General features: G+C 46.4%; 1 protein-coding gene across 2 annotated transcripts in view; it reads right to left on the reverse strand.

The window, feature by feature from the left end:
• The window catches only part of Prune1 (prune exopolyphosphatase), a 29,833-nt gene that overhangs the window by 8,048 nt on the left and 3,537 nt on the right, over positions 1 to 18,248 (reverse strand). For both annotated transcript variants that reach the window (XM_030252580.1, NM_173347.2), the window contains exons 2-5: positions 6,510 to 6,602; positions 3,697 to 3,899; positions 1,871 to 2,055; positions 490 to 648 (exon numbers count right to left, since the gene is read on the reverse strand). In XM_030252580.1, the coding sequence (XP_030108440.1) occupies positions 490 to 648; positions 1,871 to 2,055; positions 3,697 to 3,899; positions 6,510 to 6,548 (586 nt within the window). In that variant the 5' untranslated portion in view covers positions 6,549 to 6,602. The remainder of the gene's footprint in view (positions 1 to 489; positions 649 to 1,870; positions 2,056 to 3,696; positions 3,900 to 6,509; positions 6,603 to 18,248) is intronic.

The following is an 18,248-nucleotide window of genomic DNA, read 5'->3' on the forward strand; positions in this document are numbered from 1 at the left end:
AGCTCTTTATGATTTGCATCACCCTCTAGCAGAGGCTTGGTTTTGCCAGCTGCAGATAGTCTTTGTAATTGTGTGACATTTGCAACTCAAGACACTTTTCAGAAGGTATATAAATGCTAGGGCCCCAAGAGGTGGTGTGCATGGTTATTGGTAATTTAGGGAGGTTGGTTTGTTCTACTAGTAGTCCTGCTCAAAGAAACAGAAAGAAAGAAATTAGATACAAGGATATCTCTGTCTGTCTGTCCCCACCCTCATCCTTTTTTCTCTCCTATCTAGTGAAAAGGGTTGAAACTAGGGGGAGAAAGGGTAGGAAAAAGAACCCCCAAAGGAGCAAAGACCGGCTATAATCCTCTCGCAGGCTCAGGATGGAATGACATAACATGACTCATCTGTTCGTGAGCAGACATGTATGTTACTCATTACCATTTCTATGCTCTGAAATCAAAGCTTGCCCACTGACTCTCTCATGGAAAATATGACACATCATACCTGAGACGTCAAACTTGGCCTTCTGCAGGGAATCAAATATGTCCTTTCTTTTGGGCAGATCTGGGAAAAGGGCTTCCAGTTCTTCCACATATTTGCTGTCCTTTGGGGTTGCCTTCCCAATGTTGGTATCCATGTTGACACAGTCCAGGATGATGGTTCCTATAAGGGATAAGGCAGAGCAGGAGTCCTGTGTGTGAGTGAACCCTCCACTCACAATCTTTAGCACATATATAACTCCAAATCCAATGAACACAATTCAGAGGATACAACCCAGGCAACCCCACTGAAGTCAAAATAATACACTTGGATTGACCATGTCCTAAGAGAAAACTCCCAAAGTACAATGCAGTTAGGGACATGGACAGACAGACAGAAGCCTGGGTGTGGAGCTGTACAGATTGCTCAGCAGTTGAGAGCACTGGCTGCTCTTCCAGAGGGCCTGGGTTTGAGTCAAATAACCAATATGGCAGTTTATAACTCTCATCTCAAGAGATCTGAAGCCCTCTTCTGGCCTCCTCAGGTACCCAGCATACACACGGTACACAGACATATATACACAGACAAAATACCCATACACATAAAATTAAAAAATAAAAAAAGTAAAACAAGGAGACTGGGCATCCTGAGTCTTGTAGATTCCAGAAGGAATCTAGCTCTTCAGCAAACCAAATTCCATTACACTATCTTTTTAAATTTTTTTTTTACAATTTTCTTTATTCTTTGAAAATTTCATATTCTTTCCCCTACCCCAGCTCCCTCTCCATTCCCTACCCACCCAACTGCGTGTAGCCCTGGTTATCCTGGAACTGTCTTTGTAGATCACGCTGGCCTCGAACTCAGAGATCTGCCTGCCTCTGCCTCCCAAATGCTGTGATTAAAGGCGTGCGTCACCACTGCCCGGCAGCTGTCAATTTCAAAAAGTTTGTTGGCTATGGATGAAGCTTTGTGCTTCTCTTCTGTCTGGATTTGGTCTTCCATCACAGTATCTTAATATTGGAAGAGTGTGCCTAGTCTAATCTAAATGAGATCAGCACTACACACCCCGTGGAAAAATATAAAAGGGAAGGTTAAGAGGCCTGCTGGAGATATAACAACCATTTCCTGGTGGAACTGCTATCAGAGATGTTTCCTGTTTCTTCAGTGAGTCCTCTTTCCTTTAAACATTGCTGCAAACGGGAACCACCAAGACCCGTGCCCTCTGCTTCCCCTGTACTAACTCCAACCCAGGCAGTGAAACAATGACCAGCTGCTGCAGGAACCCTGGCCCTCTGGGGTGAGTAAACTTCAAGAGTCACCGCCACCAGTGAGGCTGGAGTCTAGACTTTCACCGCCCCCATTCCGGGATAAGGGCAAAGGTCACAACCCAAACCTGATTCCTTACCATGCAGTAGGGCTGCAGTTTGTCTGTCCAAGGTCTCTGGTGCCCCCTGCAGGATTCTCTCTGTCACCAGGGTGGCACAGGACCCCACCAGCTCAACTGAAACGTGACAGGGAGGACAGTATTTCTGCTCAATTGGTCGGTGGTCCAGCACCTCTGCTACGGCCTCCTCCAGAGCTGCATCGCTTCTGGGGAGGGTGGTGGTTAACAGAAAACAGAAAGAGAAGCAGGTAAGAGCTCTCCAGCTGCCCAAATGGATCTCCAACTCCCCACCAAGAGGAAAAGTATGCATGTCCCATGTGAGTACACAGAAGTCACCTCACCCCACCGTCCCCTCTCCACTCTCTGACGTGGAATCAGAAGCAGCTTTTAAACAGCACACAAGTGAACTCTGTGACGTTTCTGCTGTAAATACCTACACGGTCACTGTCCTTTAGGGTCACCTTTCCAACTGAACTCTATACCTGACCTTGCTCTCTTGACAATGAAACATCACGAAAGTCACCATGTCTTCCTTTCCAGCCCTGTGCTACGGCCTTCTAGGCCCATCAGTATCCCCTACCTGAACTGTTTCAATTAAGGGCTCATCTAAGCCGTCCCTCAAAAGATTCCTGGATGATCACTTGAAAAACAAACAAAATGAAAATCAAAAACAACAACAACAAAAAACTTTATTCTGTTAGGACCTGGAATAACTATAATTAAGTTTTCTACTACCCCAAAATACAGTCCAATCTCCTTAGAGAGGCCTACAAGGACTCCATGATCTGTACCCTGCCTACCTTAGTCCCATCAACTCACATCTTACCTTTCCCACATAATTCATGCCCAGCTGTGCAAAACAAGTCCCAGTTCCCTACTCAGTGTGCGATTTCATGCCTGCCTGGCTTCACCTCTGCTAACTCCTCTCTCTGCCTGAAGGCTCCTCTCAGACACCTGCCCACCTCGGACAAACACAAAGCTCTCTTTTAAGACTGGGCTGCCCTCAGTAGAGTCCTTTTGCCCTCAGTTTCCCTCCAGCACAATGAGCTAGGCCCATGTATGGCCCATCGAGTCCCACTGTCCTCTAGAGTGACAGTTAATGGCGTGCCTCTGGCACCCACTACAGTGCTCTCTTTATTACCTCCCTCTTCCTGACTGAAAGATGCATGAAAACTGTCGCCTCTATCCACTTCAGGAAAATGTTTTAATCAGTAAATTCATGGATGCATGAATGCCCCCAGGCAACTATCATTTCTTGGTATAACCACAGTGTGCTCAAGGGAAAAATATCCATTTTTAAGACTAGCAGGAGCCAGACATACTTAGACAAGAATCACACTCATGTTGCTTTTTGGCAGCCTTCTCTAGTCCTAAATTGGAAGTGGATTTATTATGGATGTACACATTTGTTGAACAGACATGCCTGGGATATTTATAGTCTACTAGAACATATTATCCCTGTATCTTAAAGCAGCAAAAGTTCTGACATTAAAGGCAAATTTAAGTTATTTTGAACATTTTGAATAATTATTTAACTATATATTTTTGTTTCTTTATATCATAAACATCACATAACTAGAGAAGTGATACTATTTTTTTTTATTGGATATGACCCATCAATTATAGTTAGCCTCCGAGGCAGGTGGATTTCTGACTTCAGGGCTAGACTGGAATACATAGTGATTTAGAGGCCAGCCAAGGCTGCATAGTGAGGCCCTATCTCACACGAGAAGCAAGCAAACAAACAAACGAGAAAAAATGACAACAAATGAGCCTTTGAGACTCTAGTGGACGGCTCTCCTTCCTCCTTTCTCCCCGTGCAGGCCGAGTGTCCTTCACTGACTTACTTGGGTAAAATATGGTGGTCAACAAGGATGAGGGTGAGCTGGCCAGCCTGGTGCAGGGCTAGGAGGTCAATCTCGTCCCGGAAGATCAGGGCTGGCTCTGGAATCTTAACCTCCTGGAGAAAGAAGACATTGTCCCCGCGCAGAGGAAGCTCAGAACGCTTTATATTTAAAACTGGTATAAAGATGTCTTCAGCTTCAGACGTCTGGTTACAGAATTGAAAAGAAGACATAATAAGGCTTAGGAAAATGCAAGAAAAAGTAACCCCCACCCTAACTCTGACCCTGAGGTTGGGTTCTGAGTTCTCTCCCTAATACACAAATGCAAAACAGAAGGCCAAAGAAGACATGACCTTGGGTAAGTTACCACTTCTCAAGGCCACAATTATCAAGCCTATGAAAATAAAAGGATGGGGCTGGAGAGATGGCTCAGTGGTTAAGAGCACTGACTACTCTTCCAGAGGTCCCTAGTTCAAATCCCAGCAACCACATGGTGGCTTACAACCATCTGTAATGAGATCTGATGTCCTCTTCTGGGGTGTCTGAAGACAGCTACAGTGTACTTACATATAATAGATAAATATATTTTAAAAAAAAAAAAGAAAAGAAAGGGATGGTTTGTTTTTTTTTTTAAATACTGGATAAGCAAGCCGAGCGAGTGCCTTGACCATGGAAGCACACATTCTACAACTGAGCTGCACCCTAATGTTCTGAGAGAATGGTCCTTGCCCTCCATCTTAGCAATGACATGGAAGTCAACAAGCTATTTTAAGGAAAAGACCTAGGTAGACTTCAAGCTACAGGAAATAGGATCCAGGTTCCATTTCCAGCATCCACATGGTAGGGTAGCTCACAGCCATTTATAACTCTGGTCCCAGGGAATCTGATGCCCTCTTCTGGATTCTGAGGGCACCTGGCACACACTTGGAGCTTAGACATATATACAGGCAAAACACCCATACACATAAAGTAAAAGTAAATATGTTGCTGGGTATGGTGGCACAAGCCTTTAGTCCCAGCACTCCGGAAGCAGGGGCAGGTGGATCTCTATGAGTTTGAGCCCATCCTTATCTACAAAGAGAGTTCCAGGACAGCCAGGGATATTACACAGAGAGACCCTGTCTTGAAAAAACAAACAAACCAACAAAAAACTTTCTAATTGACCTGGGCTGGCAAAGATGTAGCTTATTTGGTATAATGCTTACCAGGCAGGCAAGAGACCTAGGAATTCCCAACACTGCATACACCATATGATGGTTTATGCCTATAAGCCTAGCATACAGGATGCAGAAGCAGAATTAAATATTCAGTGCTACCCTCAGCTGACTAGTGAGTTCAGTGTCAATGTGAAATAAATGAAAGCCTGTCTCAATTAAAAAAAAAAAACCTGGGAAAGATAAATTCTAGATCATTGGTATCCATAAGGAACCGCAATAATAAGCTATTTAAACATAACTTTATGGTTTTGCAAATTCCTTGTGGTGGCTTAAATGACCCCATTAGGCCCATATGTATGAATGCTTAGTTATCAAGGGAGTGGCACTATTTGAGAGGGATTGGAAGGTGTGGCCTTCCTTATTGGAGGAAGCATGATGTAGAACTAGAAGTGGGCTTTGAGGTTTCAAGGGTCCAAGGCAGGACCAGTGGCTCTCTCTTCCTGCTGCCTGTGGATCCAGATGTAGAACTCTTAGTTACTTCTCCAGCACCATGCCTGCCTGCATGGCACCATGCCCACTGCCATGATGACAGTGGACTGACCCTCTGCACCCGTAAAGCCAGCCCCAATTAAATGCTTTTTTTTCTCCTTTCTTTTGCTTTTTTGATTTGTTTTGTATTTCGAGACAGGGACTCCTCTGTGTAGCCCTGGCTGCCCTGGGACTCAGAGATCCACCTGTCTCTCCTGAGCGCTGGGATTAAAAGTGTGCGTCCCCTTCCCTGACGAATGCTTTCTTTTTAAAGAGTTGCCTTGGTCATAGTGTCTTTTCACAGCAATAGAAAGACATCCCCGAAACCAGTCTTACACGTCCCAGAGGGTAACACAGTACTCGACAAAGTTCGGGGATCTTTATCCTTTGTGCTGTGCACCGGTGCATGTGTACCTGCATAAGCACGTGTAGAGCTCAGAGGACAACCGCGGATGTCATTTCTCAGGCACCAGCATCCTGCTTGCCTGAAACTCAACAGGTAGGCTAGGCTGGCCAGCCACTGAGCCCCCAGACCTGCCTGTCTGCCTCCCTAGTGCTGGGATGAGAAGGCAGTGCCACCACATCTGACTTTGTTTATGTCATTCTAGGGGTCATACTCTGGACTTACAAACTGAGGCCTTTGTTGACTGAGCTAGCCCAGCCACTCTCCAACTTTGATTTTTTACTGAATTATTCACCTTGTTTTATATTGAATATTTGGCCTCTGTGTCATATGTGTACCATAGGTGTGCTTGGTGCCTGTGGAGGTCAAAAGAAGGCATTTTGATCCCCTGGAACTGGAAAAGTAAATTGTTAACTACCCTGTAGGTGTTGGGGAATAACTGAACCCTGGTCCTCTGAGTCATCTCTCCAGCCTCCCCACACTTCCCCCCCATCTGTTAATGAAACAAAATGACCCTTATCCTCTTGCCTCCTGCTTCCAACATCTGTCTGTCTGTCTGTCTGTCTATGAAACACAGTGGCCTTTATCCCACTTCCAAGGGCTTACACATGAGTCATCACCCACATGAGATTTCACTTCAGTTTAGCCAAGGCTAAACATTGGTAAGTGGCAGAGCTGGGCCTTGATCCAAATCTTTTCACTCCAAGGGACTGTTTCTCTATACTCACCTTTGTTAGGTAGAAGGCCAAGGCGAGAGCAGACACCATGGAGTCTAAGTCGCAGGCTTCATTTCCCAGCACGACATGTAGAGGCCTGGAATCCTGGAGGGGAGGGAGAACTGATAAACCATCTCTGTGTATTTCCGTTACTTCACTCAAGTGGGGCATCACATACATCTTCTCGCTGACCCTCAGAGATGATACCATGACAGGGATCAGCAGAGAGGGCCTAAGTTTTAAAGCTAGGCCTTAAGCAGCCATATACATCCCAAAGATGCATTTTCCCCTCCGCTCACCTGTGTCCCTGCATGCTAACTCTCAGAGGAACACTACGCCATTGTCAGACTGCTCATGCTTCTTCGGGCACTCGCTGTAAGCACAATCAGAACGCTCTGGAAATGGACAGTTAAGCCACGCCCTCCGGGGTTCCAGGCCTAAGCCACTCAGCACCCCGATTTTCAAACTACATGAATAATTTTTACATCCCTAAGTTATAATCTCTCACCAGCAAGAAGGTTCAGCGGATAAGGGTGTCTGCCTGATGACGCACGTTTGACCCCTGGGAGAGCTGTTCTCCAGACTCTCTGCCATGTGGTCCAGGGACCTGGACTTAGTGGCACCTTCACCCACACTCATTGCTTTATCTGCTACGCTAAGAAAGTAAACGCATAGCCCACAGCAAAAGAGCTGCTGCTGCTGTTGCTGCAACTTCTCTGGAGATTTGTGTTGGCTTGGCTTTAGAGAAGTTCTCACTCTGCAGCCCTGAGTGGCCTTGAATCCGTCGTCTGCCTCCGCCCCTCAGATGCTGGGATTACCTGAGAGGCATGAGCTGGCCTGTCATGTCCACTTATTTCAGTGAATTTGTGTGTGCATGCAAGTGTGTGCCTATGTAAGCACGGTGCCAGCCTCAGGTGTTGGTCCCCTCCTTCCTTCTTTTTGGGGGACGCATCTCTTGGTCACTCCAGCATGCCTACAAGTTCCCAGGGGTTCTGGCTTCCATCCTGCTTTGCTGTAGGTGCACTAAGATTACGGGTGCTTGTTGTACCAGCTGGTTTTACATGGCTTCTGGGGATCTGAACTTCTGTCCTTACACTTTCATGATAAGTACTTTATTTAGCCATCGTGCTGGCTCGTTTTATGCCAATTTGACACAAGCTACAGTCACTAGAGAGAAGGAGCCTCAATTAAGAAAATGCCTCCATAGGACTGGGCCGCACGCAGGCACGCCTGCAGGGGATTTTCTTTAACTGGTGGTTGATTTGGGAGGGTCCAGCCTACTGGCAGACTGGTGATCCTAGATTCTATAAGAAAGCCTGACCAGCCAGGCTGCCAGGGCAGAGGCACGAGCGCGGGAACGTTCCGGTTCAATCGTTTTTAAAAATATTTCCCACAACAGACCCGTGTTTCCTCACAGCAATAGGAACCTTAAGACGGCCATCTCCGCACAGGAACCTTTGTGTTTTGGTTTGAGATATGACCTCCCTACGACACTCGAGATCTACCGGCTTCTGTCCCCCTCCCCCCAGTGCTGGAATTAAAGGTGTGTGTGTGTGCCAGCACAGAGGGCATAGAACTTTTAAAAGTCCAGCTGCTGATAATGCCGAGGGAGACAGAACAACTGAGGCCATTACCCGAGTTCCCATTCATCTCCTGAGCGCCCACGATCCTCAAATGCATTTAGACTAAGGCATCTCTAAGAGCAGATGGGCTTTATTTTCACTCAGACATCATCCTACATACTTACACACCCACTAACTGACTGTTCAGCCTCTATAACAGCCAAATAGACAGGCACATACTTCAAGCACTACCGTGCTGGATGCAATGGCACATGCTGGTTAATCTCAGCACTTGGGAGTTGGAGGCAGGAGGATCAGAATTCAAGACCAGCCTCAGCTAAATACCAAGTTCCAGGACAGCACAGACTATCTGAGTTCCTGTCTAAAAAAAAGAAGAGAGTAGTTATAATCCTGACTTTAAAGCACTGGGGACTGCATGTGAGGAACTGCAGGCACTCTACTATTGATCCGAACGGGCCTTGACTCTTAGGTCTTCCTATTTCAGCTTTGCTAGCACTGGGGTTACCGTCATGTGCTGTCATGTCTAGTTTATGTATTGTTGCTGAGTGAACCCTGGGTTGTGCTTGCTAGGCAAGCACTCTATCAACTGACCTATACCGCCAGTCTTTAAACTAGCTTATTTAAAAAAAAAAAAAAAAAGGTGGGGGTGGGGTGGGGGTAGGCATGGTGGCACATGCCTTTCATCCCAGCACTTTGGGAGCCAGAGGCAGACCTGCCAGTTTGGGGGCAGCCTGATCTACATTTCAAGTTCCAGGTCAACCAAGGCTCACAGTGAAACCCTATCTCAAAAATATATAATGCCGGGCTGGTGAGATGGCTCAGTGGGTAAGAGCACCCGACTGCTCTTCCAAAGGTCCAGAGTTCAAATCTCAGCAACCACATGGTGGCTCACAACCATCCGTGTAACAAGATCTGACTCCCTCTTCTGGTGTGTCTGAAGACAGCTACAGTGTACTTACATATAATAATAAATAAATCTTAAAAAAAATATATATATATATAATGCCACCACCCCACGCCCAACGCCCACCATCTCTTCTGCGTGTGCACGGAAACCAGAGGATGGCTTGAGGGTGCAGGTTCCCTCCTTCCACCACGTGGATTCCAGGTATCAAATTCAGGTTATCAGGGCTTGAATGAGACAAAGCAGGGCGTACCAGTCGGTGCAGGGTTCCTTTGTTTCGATGTTGTTACTCTGAGCTGGCTAGCCTGTGCTGTGGGGGCTGTTCAGCACATTACAGAACATTTAACAGGATCTCTGGCCTCTCCCCACTAGATGCAGATAGCACTGCAATCACAACAATCAAACCCTGTCTCCACAACTGCCCTAGCTGAAGATTGCGGGGTCACATGAAGGAGGCAGCAAGCCTCTATAAAAGAGAAAGCCACTATGGCTCCTTGTCAGGGAAATCTGCCAGGCACGGAGATTAGTAAACTAGGAAAGAGGTCAGAAGACCAAGACATAGCAAGGGGCCATTCATGATCGAGTAATGCAACATTAGCAAAAACTTCAGGGGAAACCTACAATCACTGTCCTTATTTATGTGACGCTCCTTCTACCAGAACAGTTAGACTTCTAGGGGTATGCTCTGCCATAGGCAACTTTGTTCTCTTTTTAAGATTTATTTCACGGGCAGGGGGAGGGTATAGGGGACTTTCGGGATAGCATTTGAAATGTAAATGAAGAAAATATCTAATAAAAATTAAAAAAATATATTTATTTCACGTGTATGGTATTTTGTCTGATTATGTATATGCACCGTGAGCATGCCTGGTGCCTGCAGAGGCCTTGAGAGGGCATTAGAACCTCTGCATCTGGAGTTACAGATGATGGGTGTGAGCTGCCAGGCGGGTGCTGCAGGTAAACGAGAGGAGCCCGTGTGTGTTCCTAACCATGAGCCACCTCCAGCCCTTCATCTGCAGCTACTAAAGAGGCTGCGGCCTTTGTTCTGTGGTGCTGGAGACTGGCCCTAGCAACTCACGCATGCTAGGCGAGTGCTCTAACACTGAGCTACAAGCCTATCCCCAGATAGGCTTCTTTTTCCAATCATTTTCTTCCCCATTCCTTATTCGTACCACAAAAAGTAAGGATTATTTGCCAGGCCTCTGGGGGCAAAGGGTCCCTAAAGGAAATGTGCTCTCAAGATGTGCCCATGCCCGTTTCTCTAGGCCCATTTCAAGAGTATGGAACTCTTGAGCCAGAGAAATGGCTTAGCAGGTGAAGGTGCTCGCTGCCAAGTCCAAAGACCTGCGTTCAACCCCTGTGTGCCAGAACACATACCTACAAAATAATTGATTACTTCCTAAAGTACTTGAATCCCTTGTCAGGTGTGGTGGCTCATGCCTGTAATCCCAGCACTAACTAAGGAGGCTGAAGATGGAAAATCACGAGGCTGAGGCCAGGCTGGATTACACAGAGAGTTATAGGCCTGCCTGTATTACATAGCAAAACCCTGTTCCAGAAAGATGAAGTGTGAGGTGATGTAGGAGTGCACGTCTGTAACCTCACTCCACTCAGGGGGTGGGCACAGAAGGACCAGGAGTCTCCATCCACTGTGCTGTATGTTTGAAGCCAGCATGTGCTAACGTGAGGCTCTTTCCTCAAAAGCCAAGAAACAATCAAGCAAAAACACACATATCAGGGCTAGAGACATAGCTCAGGTAACCGAGTGCTTGCCCTACACATAAGAAGCCCTGGTCGCCAGGTGTGGTGGCGTACACCTTTAATCCCAGCACTCGGGAGGCAGAGGCAGGCGGATTTCTCAGTTCGAGGCCAGTCTGGTCTACAAAGTGAGTTCCAGGACAGCCAGAACTAATCAGAGAAACCCTGTCTTGAAAAAAAAAAAAACCAAAAAACAAAAAACAAAAAACAAAAGAAAAGAAAAAATTCATTTTTGAAGATTTCTATTTCCTACATTTGGATGTTTTGCTTGCATGTATGTCTGTGTACCACTTGTGTGCATTGCCCACAGAGACCATAGAGGGAGTTGTATCTCTTGGAACTGGAGTTACAGACTGCTGTTAGCCACCATGAGTGCTGGGAATTGAACCAGGGTCCTCTAAAAGAGTAGCTGGTATTCTTAACCACCGAGCCATCTCTCCAGCCTTTTCTTCCTTTTTTTGTAATGTTTTTTGTTGTTTTTGTTTTTCAAGACAGGGTTTCTCTGTGTAGCCCTGGCTGTCCTTTGTAGACCACGCTGGCCTGGAACTCAGAAATCCGCCTGCCTTTGCCTTTCAAGTGCTGGGATTAAAGGCGTGTGCCGGTGTGCACTACCACACCCGGCAATGTTTTGTTTTTAAGATGGAGTTTTGCTTCAAACTCAGAATCATCCTGCCTTAGCCTCCCCCTTGCTGGAACTGCATGTGCAGACCACCGCACCTGGCAACACGAGACTCTTGCAAAGCAATAAGAGAATTCTATACCCAAGACCCCAGTCACGTGACATAATATCTCCTTTGACTCCTCCTGAGACTAGGGGAAGGTCCCAGTCTCCCAGACTCCAAAGATTGTCCAAGATGGCTGTGGACCAAAGTGACAGGAAAACCCAAGATAACTGACTCAGAGATAACTGACTCCCTGAAGCCAGAAGGGGTGTAAACACAGCTGAGGGAAGCAGAAGGGGACCAGAGAAAGGCTGAGTGAGGGGTGCGAGGAAGGTCTCAGAGAGCTTTTCAAATCACTGTAACATTGCAGCTGAATCATGGCCAGTCAGCTCCCCAGCGCGGAGGAAAGGGACCAAAGCCACTTCACAGCGTGAAGGGAGGAGACATGGTCTCCAATTATAAGATGAGCACCAAACTCTGGTGCTTAGCTAAGGCCAGCAGCAGATGGCCACGCTTTGTCACAGGTGGCAGCCCTGGACCTGGGGTGGCCAAAGGCATGCAGCCTTCTCTTCCTTCCCACCACCCACCAGCACCACCCTCTGTTGCCCAGGTCTGCCTGGATTAGCCACCCCGCCCCCAAATGATGGTGTGTGTGTGTGTGTGTGTGTGTGTGTGTGTGTGTGTGTGTGAGTGTGAGGCCCTCTCTGCACTGTCAGGAAGTGGTAGAACACCATTTGGACAATCACAGACTAGGACCGGGTCCAACACTGTTTCCTACTTGATATGGGGTCCTGGTTCCTATATAATGCAAGTGCAGGGCTGGCAGGATGGCTCAGTGGGCAAAGGCTGCCAGTCTTGACACCCTAGTTCAGTTCCTAAGACCAACACAGTGGGAAGAGTTGGGAATCTTGCCAAGCTGTTCTCTGACCTTTACAGATGTGCTTGCTGCTGCAAGCTCCCACCCCCCACCCCCCACAAAATGTATAAATAAATGTTAAGAGTTTTTATTTTATGGGCTAGAGAGATGGCTCAGGCATTGTTCTCCAGCTCCAGGGGACCCTACGCCATCTTCTTGCTTCTGGGGGGCATCTCTACTCACATGCATATTCCCACAGATAGATACACACGTATACATATAATTAAAAAATGTTTTTTGAGACAGGGTTTCTCTGTATAGCCCTGACTGTCCTGTGCCATTACATTCAGCTAAAACTTTTTAAAATGAGGATAAATTGGGCATGTTAGTGCATACCTCTAATCCCAGTACTCGAGGGGGGGCGGGGGAGGGTGAGGCAGAGGACTGCAGCAACTCTGAGGCCAGCCTGGACTACACAGTGAGTTCCAAGCCAGCCTGGATTACTGTGAGACCCTGGCCCAGAAGAGCAAGAAAGGATAACACTGTAACTCCTTTCATGCCATGCATGATTAAGAGAGGCATCGCCTAAGAGCCTCCTCTGTGGGTCCTGAGTTCAAATCCCAGCAACCACATGGTGGCTCACAACATTCCATAATGAGATCTGGTGCCCTCTTCTGGGGTATCTGAAGACAGCGACAGTGAGCAGGGCTAGAGTGAGAGCTAGAGAGTTGGCTCAACAGTTAAGAGCACTGACTGATCTTCCGAAGGTCCTGAGTTCAAATCCACACGGTGGCTCACAACCATCTGAAATGAGATTGGATGCTCTCTTCTGGTGTGTCTGAAGACAGCTACAGTGTACTTACATACAATAAATAAATAAATCTCTCTTTTTTTTTGTTTCTTTGAGACAGGGTTTCTCTGTGTAGCTCTGGCTGTCCTGGAACTCACTCTGTAGACCAGGCTGGCCTCGAACTCAGAAATCCGCCTGCCTCTGCCTCCCAAGTGCTGGGATTAAAGGTGTGCACCACCACGCCCGGCTCGCTCTCTTTTTTTAAAGAGCCTCTTCTGTAAATGAGATATATTCTTCCTCCTCCCTCCCCACACTGGTCCCACCCTCTAGAAAGCTCCCTTCTCTGTGAAGCCTTCCTTGGTGTCCAGGAAAGAGGATTCCTTAAGGGGCCCTTCCATGAATGTGTGCCTGATTCACAGCGCAGCTTAGGGTCCACACTGGAAGATCCTGACTCTGCTCCAGAATGTGGAGTCTCTTGTGGGCGTGGCTGCCCCAACTTAGAAGACACTGTCCTCCTCGTTTAGGAAAAATATGTGACTCTCACCTCCAACCCACCTCTCCACTGGCTGAATACATAGGCCAAACAGTGTCTGCTTTCTAACTAGGGGAGGAGCTCAGGGAAAAGGCAGCTAAACTTAGCAGCAGAGGAACCTGAGCTGCCGAGGGAAGAAACTGAATCTGAGAGCCACGAGAAACAACTTTTTTTTTTTTTTAAAGACAGGATTTAGCTCTACTGACCTGACTGGCCTTGAACTCACAAAGATCTGGATGCGTCTTCCTGGGATCAATGGCATGTGCCACCAAACCTACTTAATGTCACTGCATCCCAGCTGACCTAGAGTTCACTATGTACACCAAATTGGCCTTGAACTGCTGGTAATTTTCCTGCTTCTCCCTCCCAAGTGCTAGGGTTACAGCGTATACCACCAGGCCTAGTTTGTGGTTGTTTACAGATAGTCTATCTATGTAGCCATGGCTGCCCTAGAATTTGATATGTAGACCAGGCTGGCCTTTAATTCAGAGATTCTCCAGCTAGTACTAAAGGTGCAATACCCAGCCAGAAAACTTTCTGAAAGAAAGGGGCAGGTTATGGCTCATTGGGTAAAGGTGTATGCTGCCCAGCCTGGCGACCTGAGTTCAACCACTGGGACCCACATGGTGGAGCATTCATTCTTGAAAAATGTTCTCTAACCTCCACTTGTGTACCATGGCATATGAGTGTAGGCACATAAATAAATTAATGTAATATAAACACTAATCTAAAGGAGGGAGGCTGGAGAGATACTCAGTGGTTAAGAATACTTGTAGCTGGGCATGGTGGTGCACGCCTTTAATCCCAGTGCTTCAGAGGCAGGCAGATCTCTGACAAGGACAGCCAGGGACACACACACACACACACACACACACACACACACACACACACAGAGAGAGAGAGAGAGAGAGAGAGAGAGAGAGAGAGAGAGAGACCCTGTCTTGAAAAGCAACAAAACAAAAACAGCACTTGTTCTTGCAGAGGACTCTAGTTTGGTTTCCAACATCTACAGAGTGGCTCAAAACCATCCCCTAACATCTATTTCAGAGGATCTGACACCTTCTTTCTTTTGAGAGCAACAGGCATGCATGTGATGTCCGTATATACAGACAAGAAAAATACTCATACACATAAAAAAATAGGTCTAAAAAAATTTGGTTTTAGAGAAAAAGGAAGACCATTAGTTGAAATAATATATCCTGAAGTGTCTGTCTGTCTGTCTGATGGCCTGGAAGGCAGGCAAGAAGAGGGTTTAGGGGGGAAAAAAAAACCACTTCCCTTCTGAGGATGACTATGGTCGATAGCTAACAGAAAAACTGGGGCCTTCGATGAAAGGATGAGCCGCCATCCTCTCTGGGTTGCAGTGTCCTGCCTGAGAAGTGCACCTTTGTTCCTAACTCAGCCTAAAATGTAGCCCCACCCCAAAGAGAGAGTTTTTCCTACTCAAGTACAAGATGAGTCACTAGGAATAGGAGCTCACTTACAAACAAAAACAAACAGAAAACAGGCTTTCCTTTCCCCCCTTTCCCTTGCTTATTTTTGGTTGTTTTCAAGACATGGTTTTACGCCTAGCTCCTTGGTTTTTTGTTTATTTGTTTACTTTTTCCAAGACAGGGTTTCTCCGTGTAGCCCTGGCTGTCCTGGAACTCATTGGGTACACCTGCCTCTGCCTGGGATTAAGTGACAGGATTAATGGTGTGTGTCACCAGGTCACCAGTACCAGTCCCTTTCTGGTCTTCTTTTTACACAGCCCAGGTCTAGGAACCTATTCTGTAGTCCAGGGATCTTTCCAACTCAACCTCAGCCACTAAGCCCAGCTATGTAGATTTCCTTTCAGTGGAACACACTATTGTCATGCGGCAAAGACTACAGAAAAGTTTTCTGGTGTCACATGCTAAAAATAAGGTATTGCAGGAGAACTGGCTACAGTCCACTATCTCTGTCCTGTGCAAAAGCCAAGCATTTGTGACTCCCACAGACATCATTTAAAGGTGTGTCTGTCTGAATCTGGTTTCTCTTTACAGAGGCACATGTGAGGGTAATCTGGCTGAGACATCTGTCATCTTATTGATCATCAAGATGGACTCTGCTGATCCACCCTGCTTGGCCAGGGTCCAACTTTCCCCTCACTGCCCTACCTACATTCCTCCTGAAGAGGACAACCTCTATCAGAAGACTGCACTCTGGTCAGAGTGCACATGTCTCTGTACTCCTCTGCTGGAAGCTCCAAACAAGCTCTTGTTTGTTTGAAACAAGATCTGTCTATGTAGGCCTGGACATCCTGGAAATTTGCTATGTAGACCGGGCTGGGATTAAGCTCACTTTATACAAGAAACATTAACAGGAGGCTGGAAAGATAGCTCAGCGGTTCCTAGCACCCACATGGTTGGTTCACAACAGCTTGTAATTCCAGCTCCAGGAGACTTAATAACCCCCGCTCTGAACTGTGAGGGTGCACGTGGCAGATTCTCACAGATACACAAACACACACAAATTTCTTCTTAAAAAGGAAACATTAACAGATTCTAGAGGAACTGGATGAAAAGTAATAAAAAATGGATTTTGTTTTGTTTTGTTTTTTGAGACAGGGTTTCTCTGTATAGCCCTGGCTGTCCTGGAACTCACTTTGTAGACCAGGCTGGCCTCGGACCCAGCTGAAAAGGAATAAAAAAAGGATCTTTTATCTTTTACACTTCACATGTTTTGTGCTTCAATGTTTTCCTTATATTCTTCCATAGTTAAAAAGAATTTGAGCCCGGCATGGTAGAGCACGCCTTTAATCCCAGCACTTGGGAGGCAGAGGCAGGCGGATTTCTGTGTTCACGGCCAGCCTGGTCTACAGAGTGAGTTCCAGGACACAGCCAGGGCTATACAGAGAAACCCTGTCTCGGAAAAAAAAAAAAAAAAAAAAGAATTCACATTACTGGCATCCCCCAGCCTATACTGCTCCTGGCTTCTCAGCTAACATTCCTAGAGTCCATGTTCAACTTACTCCCTGCCCTAGTGAGGCTGTGTGCTGAGAAGATCTAAAGCTCGGTCACCTTCAGGAGTGAGTACACAGTTTCACAAAGGAACTAGATTTTGCTCCTTGGAGGGGGAAGGGTGTGGGGAAGGACGGGATAGGGTGACTCTAGGAAAGTCAACTCTATTACTAAACTTCATCGAAGTAGACTCACTGTTATCTGTGGCACTCAGAATAACTCTCTACATTGGAGGCTGGATATACGGCGGTTAAGAGCGCTGCTCTTCCAGAGGCCAGAAATTCTGTTCCCAGGACCCAAGTCACACCTGCCTGTAACTCAGATCCAGGCATCCTCTTCTGGTCTCCTCAGAACATGCATGTTCAGACATACACATACACACAGTCAGACAGACACCATGTGGTTGCTGGGAATTGAACTCAGGACCTCTGGAAGAACTGCTAGTTCTCTTAACCACTGAGCCATCTCTCCAGCCCTGAGAGTTGTTCTTTAATTTTTTTTTTTACTTATATTTTAAGATTTTGGAAAAAAAAAAACTTTAAAAAAATTTTAAATCATTTGTGTATGTATAAGTACAGGTGCCTTCAGAGATTAGAGATCCCACATTCCCCTGGAACTGAAATTATGGGGTTTGTGAGCAATCCAGTGCTAGAAACAGAATTTGTTCCATTGCAAGAGCAGTAGGCCTTTTAATGGGTGAGCCGTCTTTTTAGCCCCTAAATAATATGTGTGTGTGCGTGTGTGTGTGTGTGTGTGTGTGTGTGTGAAGATGATAAACCCATTGTTTTGTGAAGATAGAGTGGAAGAGGCAGACAGGATGAGATGGGTCAGCAGGAATGGGCATTTGTTACCAAACATAATAACCTATCTTTGATTGCTGGGAGGACGGGCTGGGAGGACGGGCTGGGAGGACGGGCTGGGAGGACGGGACCATGGCAAAAGTCTCCTCTGACCTACACATGTGTCTACTGCATGGGTGCGGCTCCCAACACGCCACTAAATAAATAAGTTTAACAATTTGTTCAGAGTTAGAGAAATGTCTCAGTGCTTATAACTCAGACTGATCTTAGAAAGTACTTAGCACCCACATCTGGTGACTCACAACCACATGCAACTCCAGGTCCAGGGAATCCAATGTTCTCTTCTGCAGCCTATGGGCACTGCACTTAAATGGGCAGATACCTACACACATATAAAACAAAAACAAAAAAAACTATTTTCAAGGGCTTCTGATTCCAGTACTTGGAAGGCAGAGGCAGGTGGATCTCTGAATTTGAGACTAGTTTGATCTACATAGTTCCAAGCCAGCCACGGCTACTACATAGTGAGTCCCTGTCTCATATAAATAAAATAAAAAAATAGCCAAGCTGGGCACCACAGGTGACTCTTATAATCCCAACACCAGGAAGCAGAAGCAGGACTATAAATTCAAGCTCGACCTCAACTACATCGGGACTTCAAGGCCAGCCTGGGCTTATAAAAGGCCATTGCAAAAACAAACGCAATAAAAAGTAAACAAAATATGCAGACCTCAGGCAAAGTGTGAAAGCACACTTTAACCAGCATCAGGTGGGTGGAGTCAGGAGCCGGCCCACAAGAAAAGAAGTAACAAAATTGCCTTTGTATTAAAACAACTTCCCCCAAATAAGGTGGTTCTTTTTCCTCAGGGGGGTTATGAAGAGAGG

The sequence above is a fragment of the Mus musculus genome, chromosome 3 (genome assembly GCF_000001635.26).
Source record: "Mus musculus strain C57BL/6J chromosome 3, GRCm38.p6 C57BL/6J".
NCBI classification, from domain to species: Eukaryota; Metazoa; Chordata; class Mammalia; order Rodentia; family Muridae; genus Mus; species Mus musculus.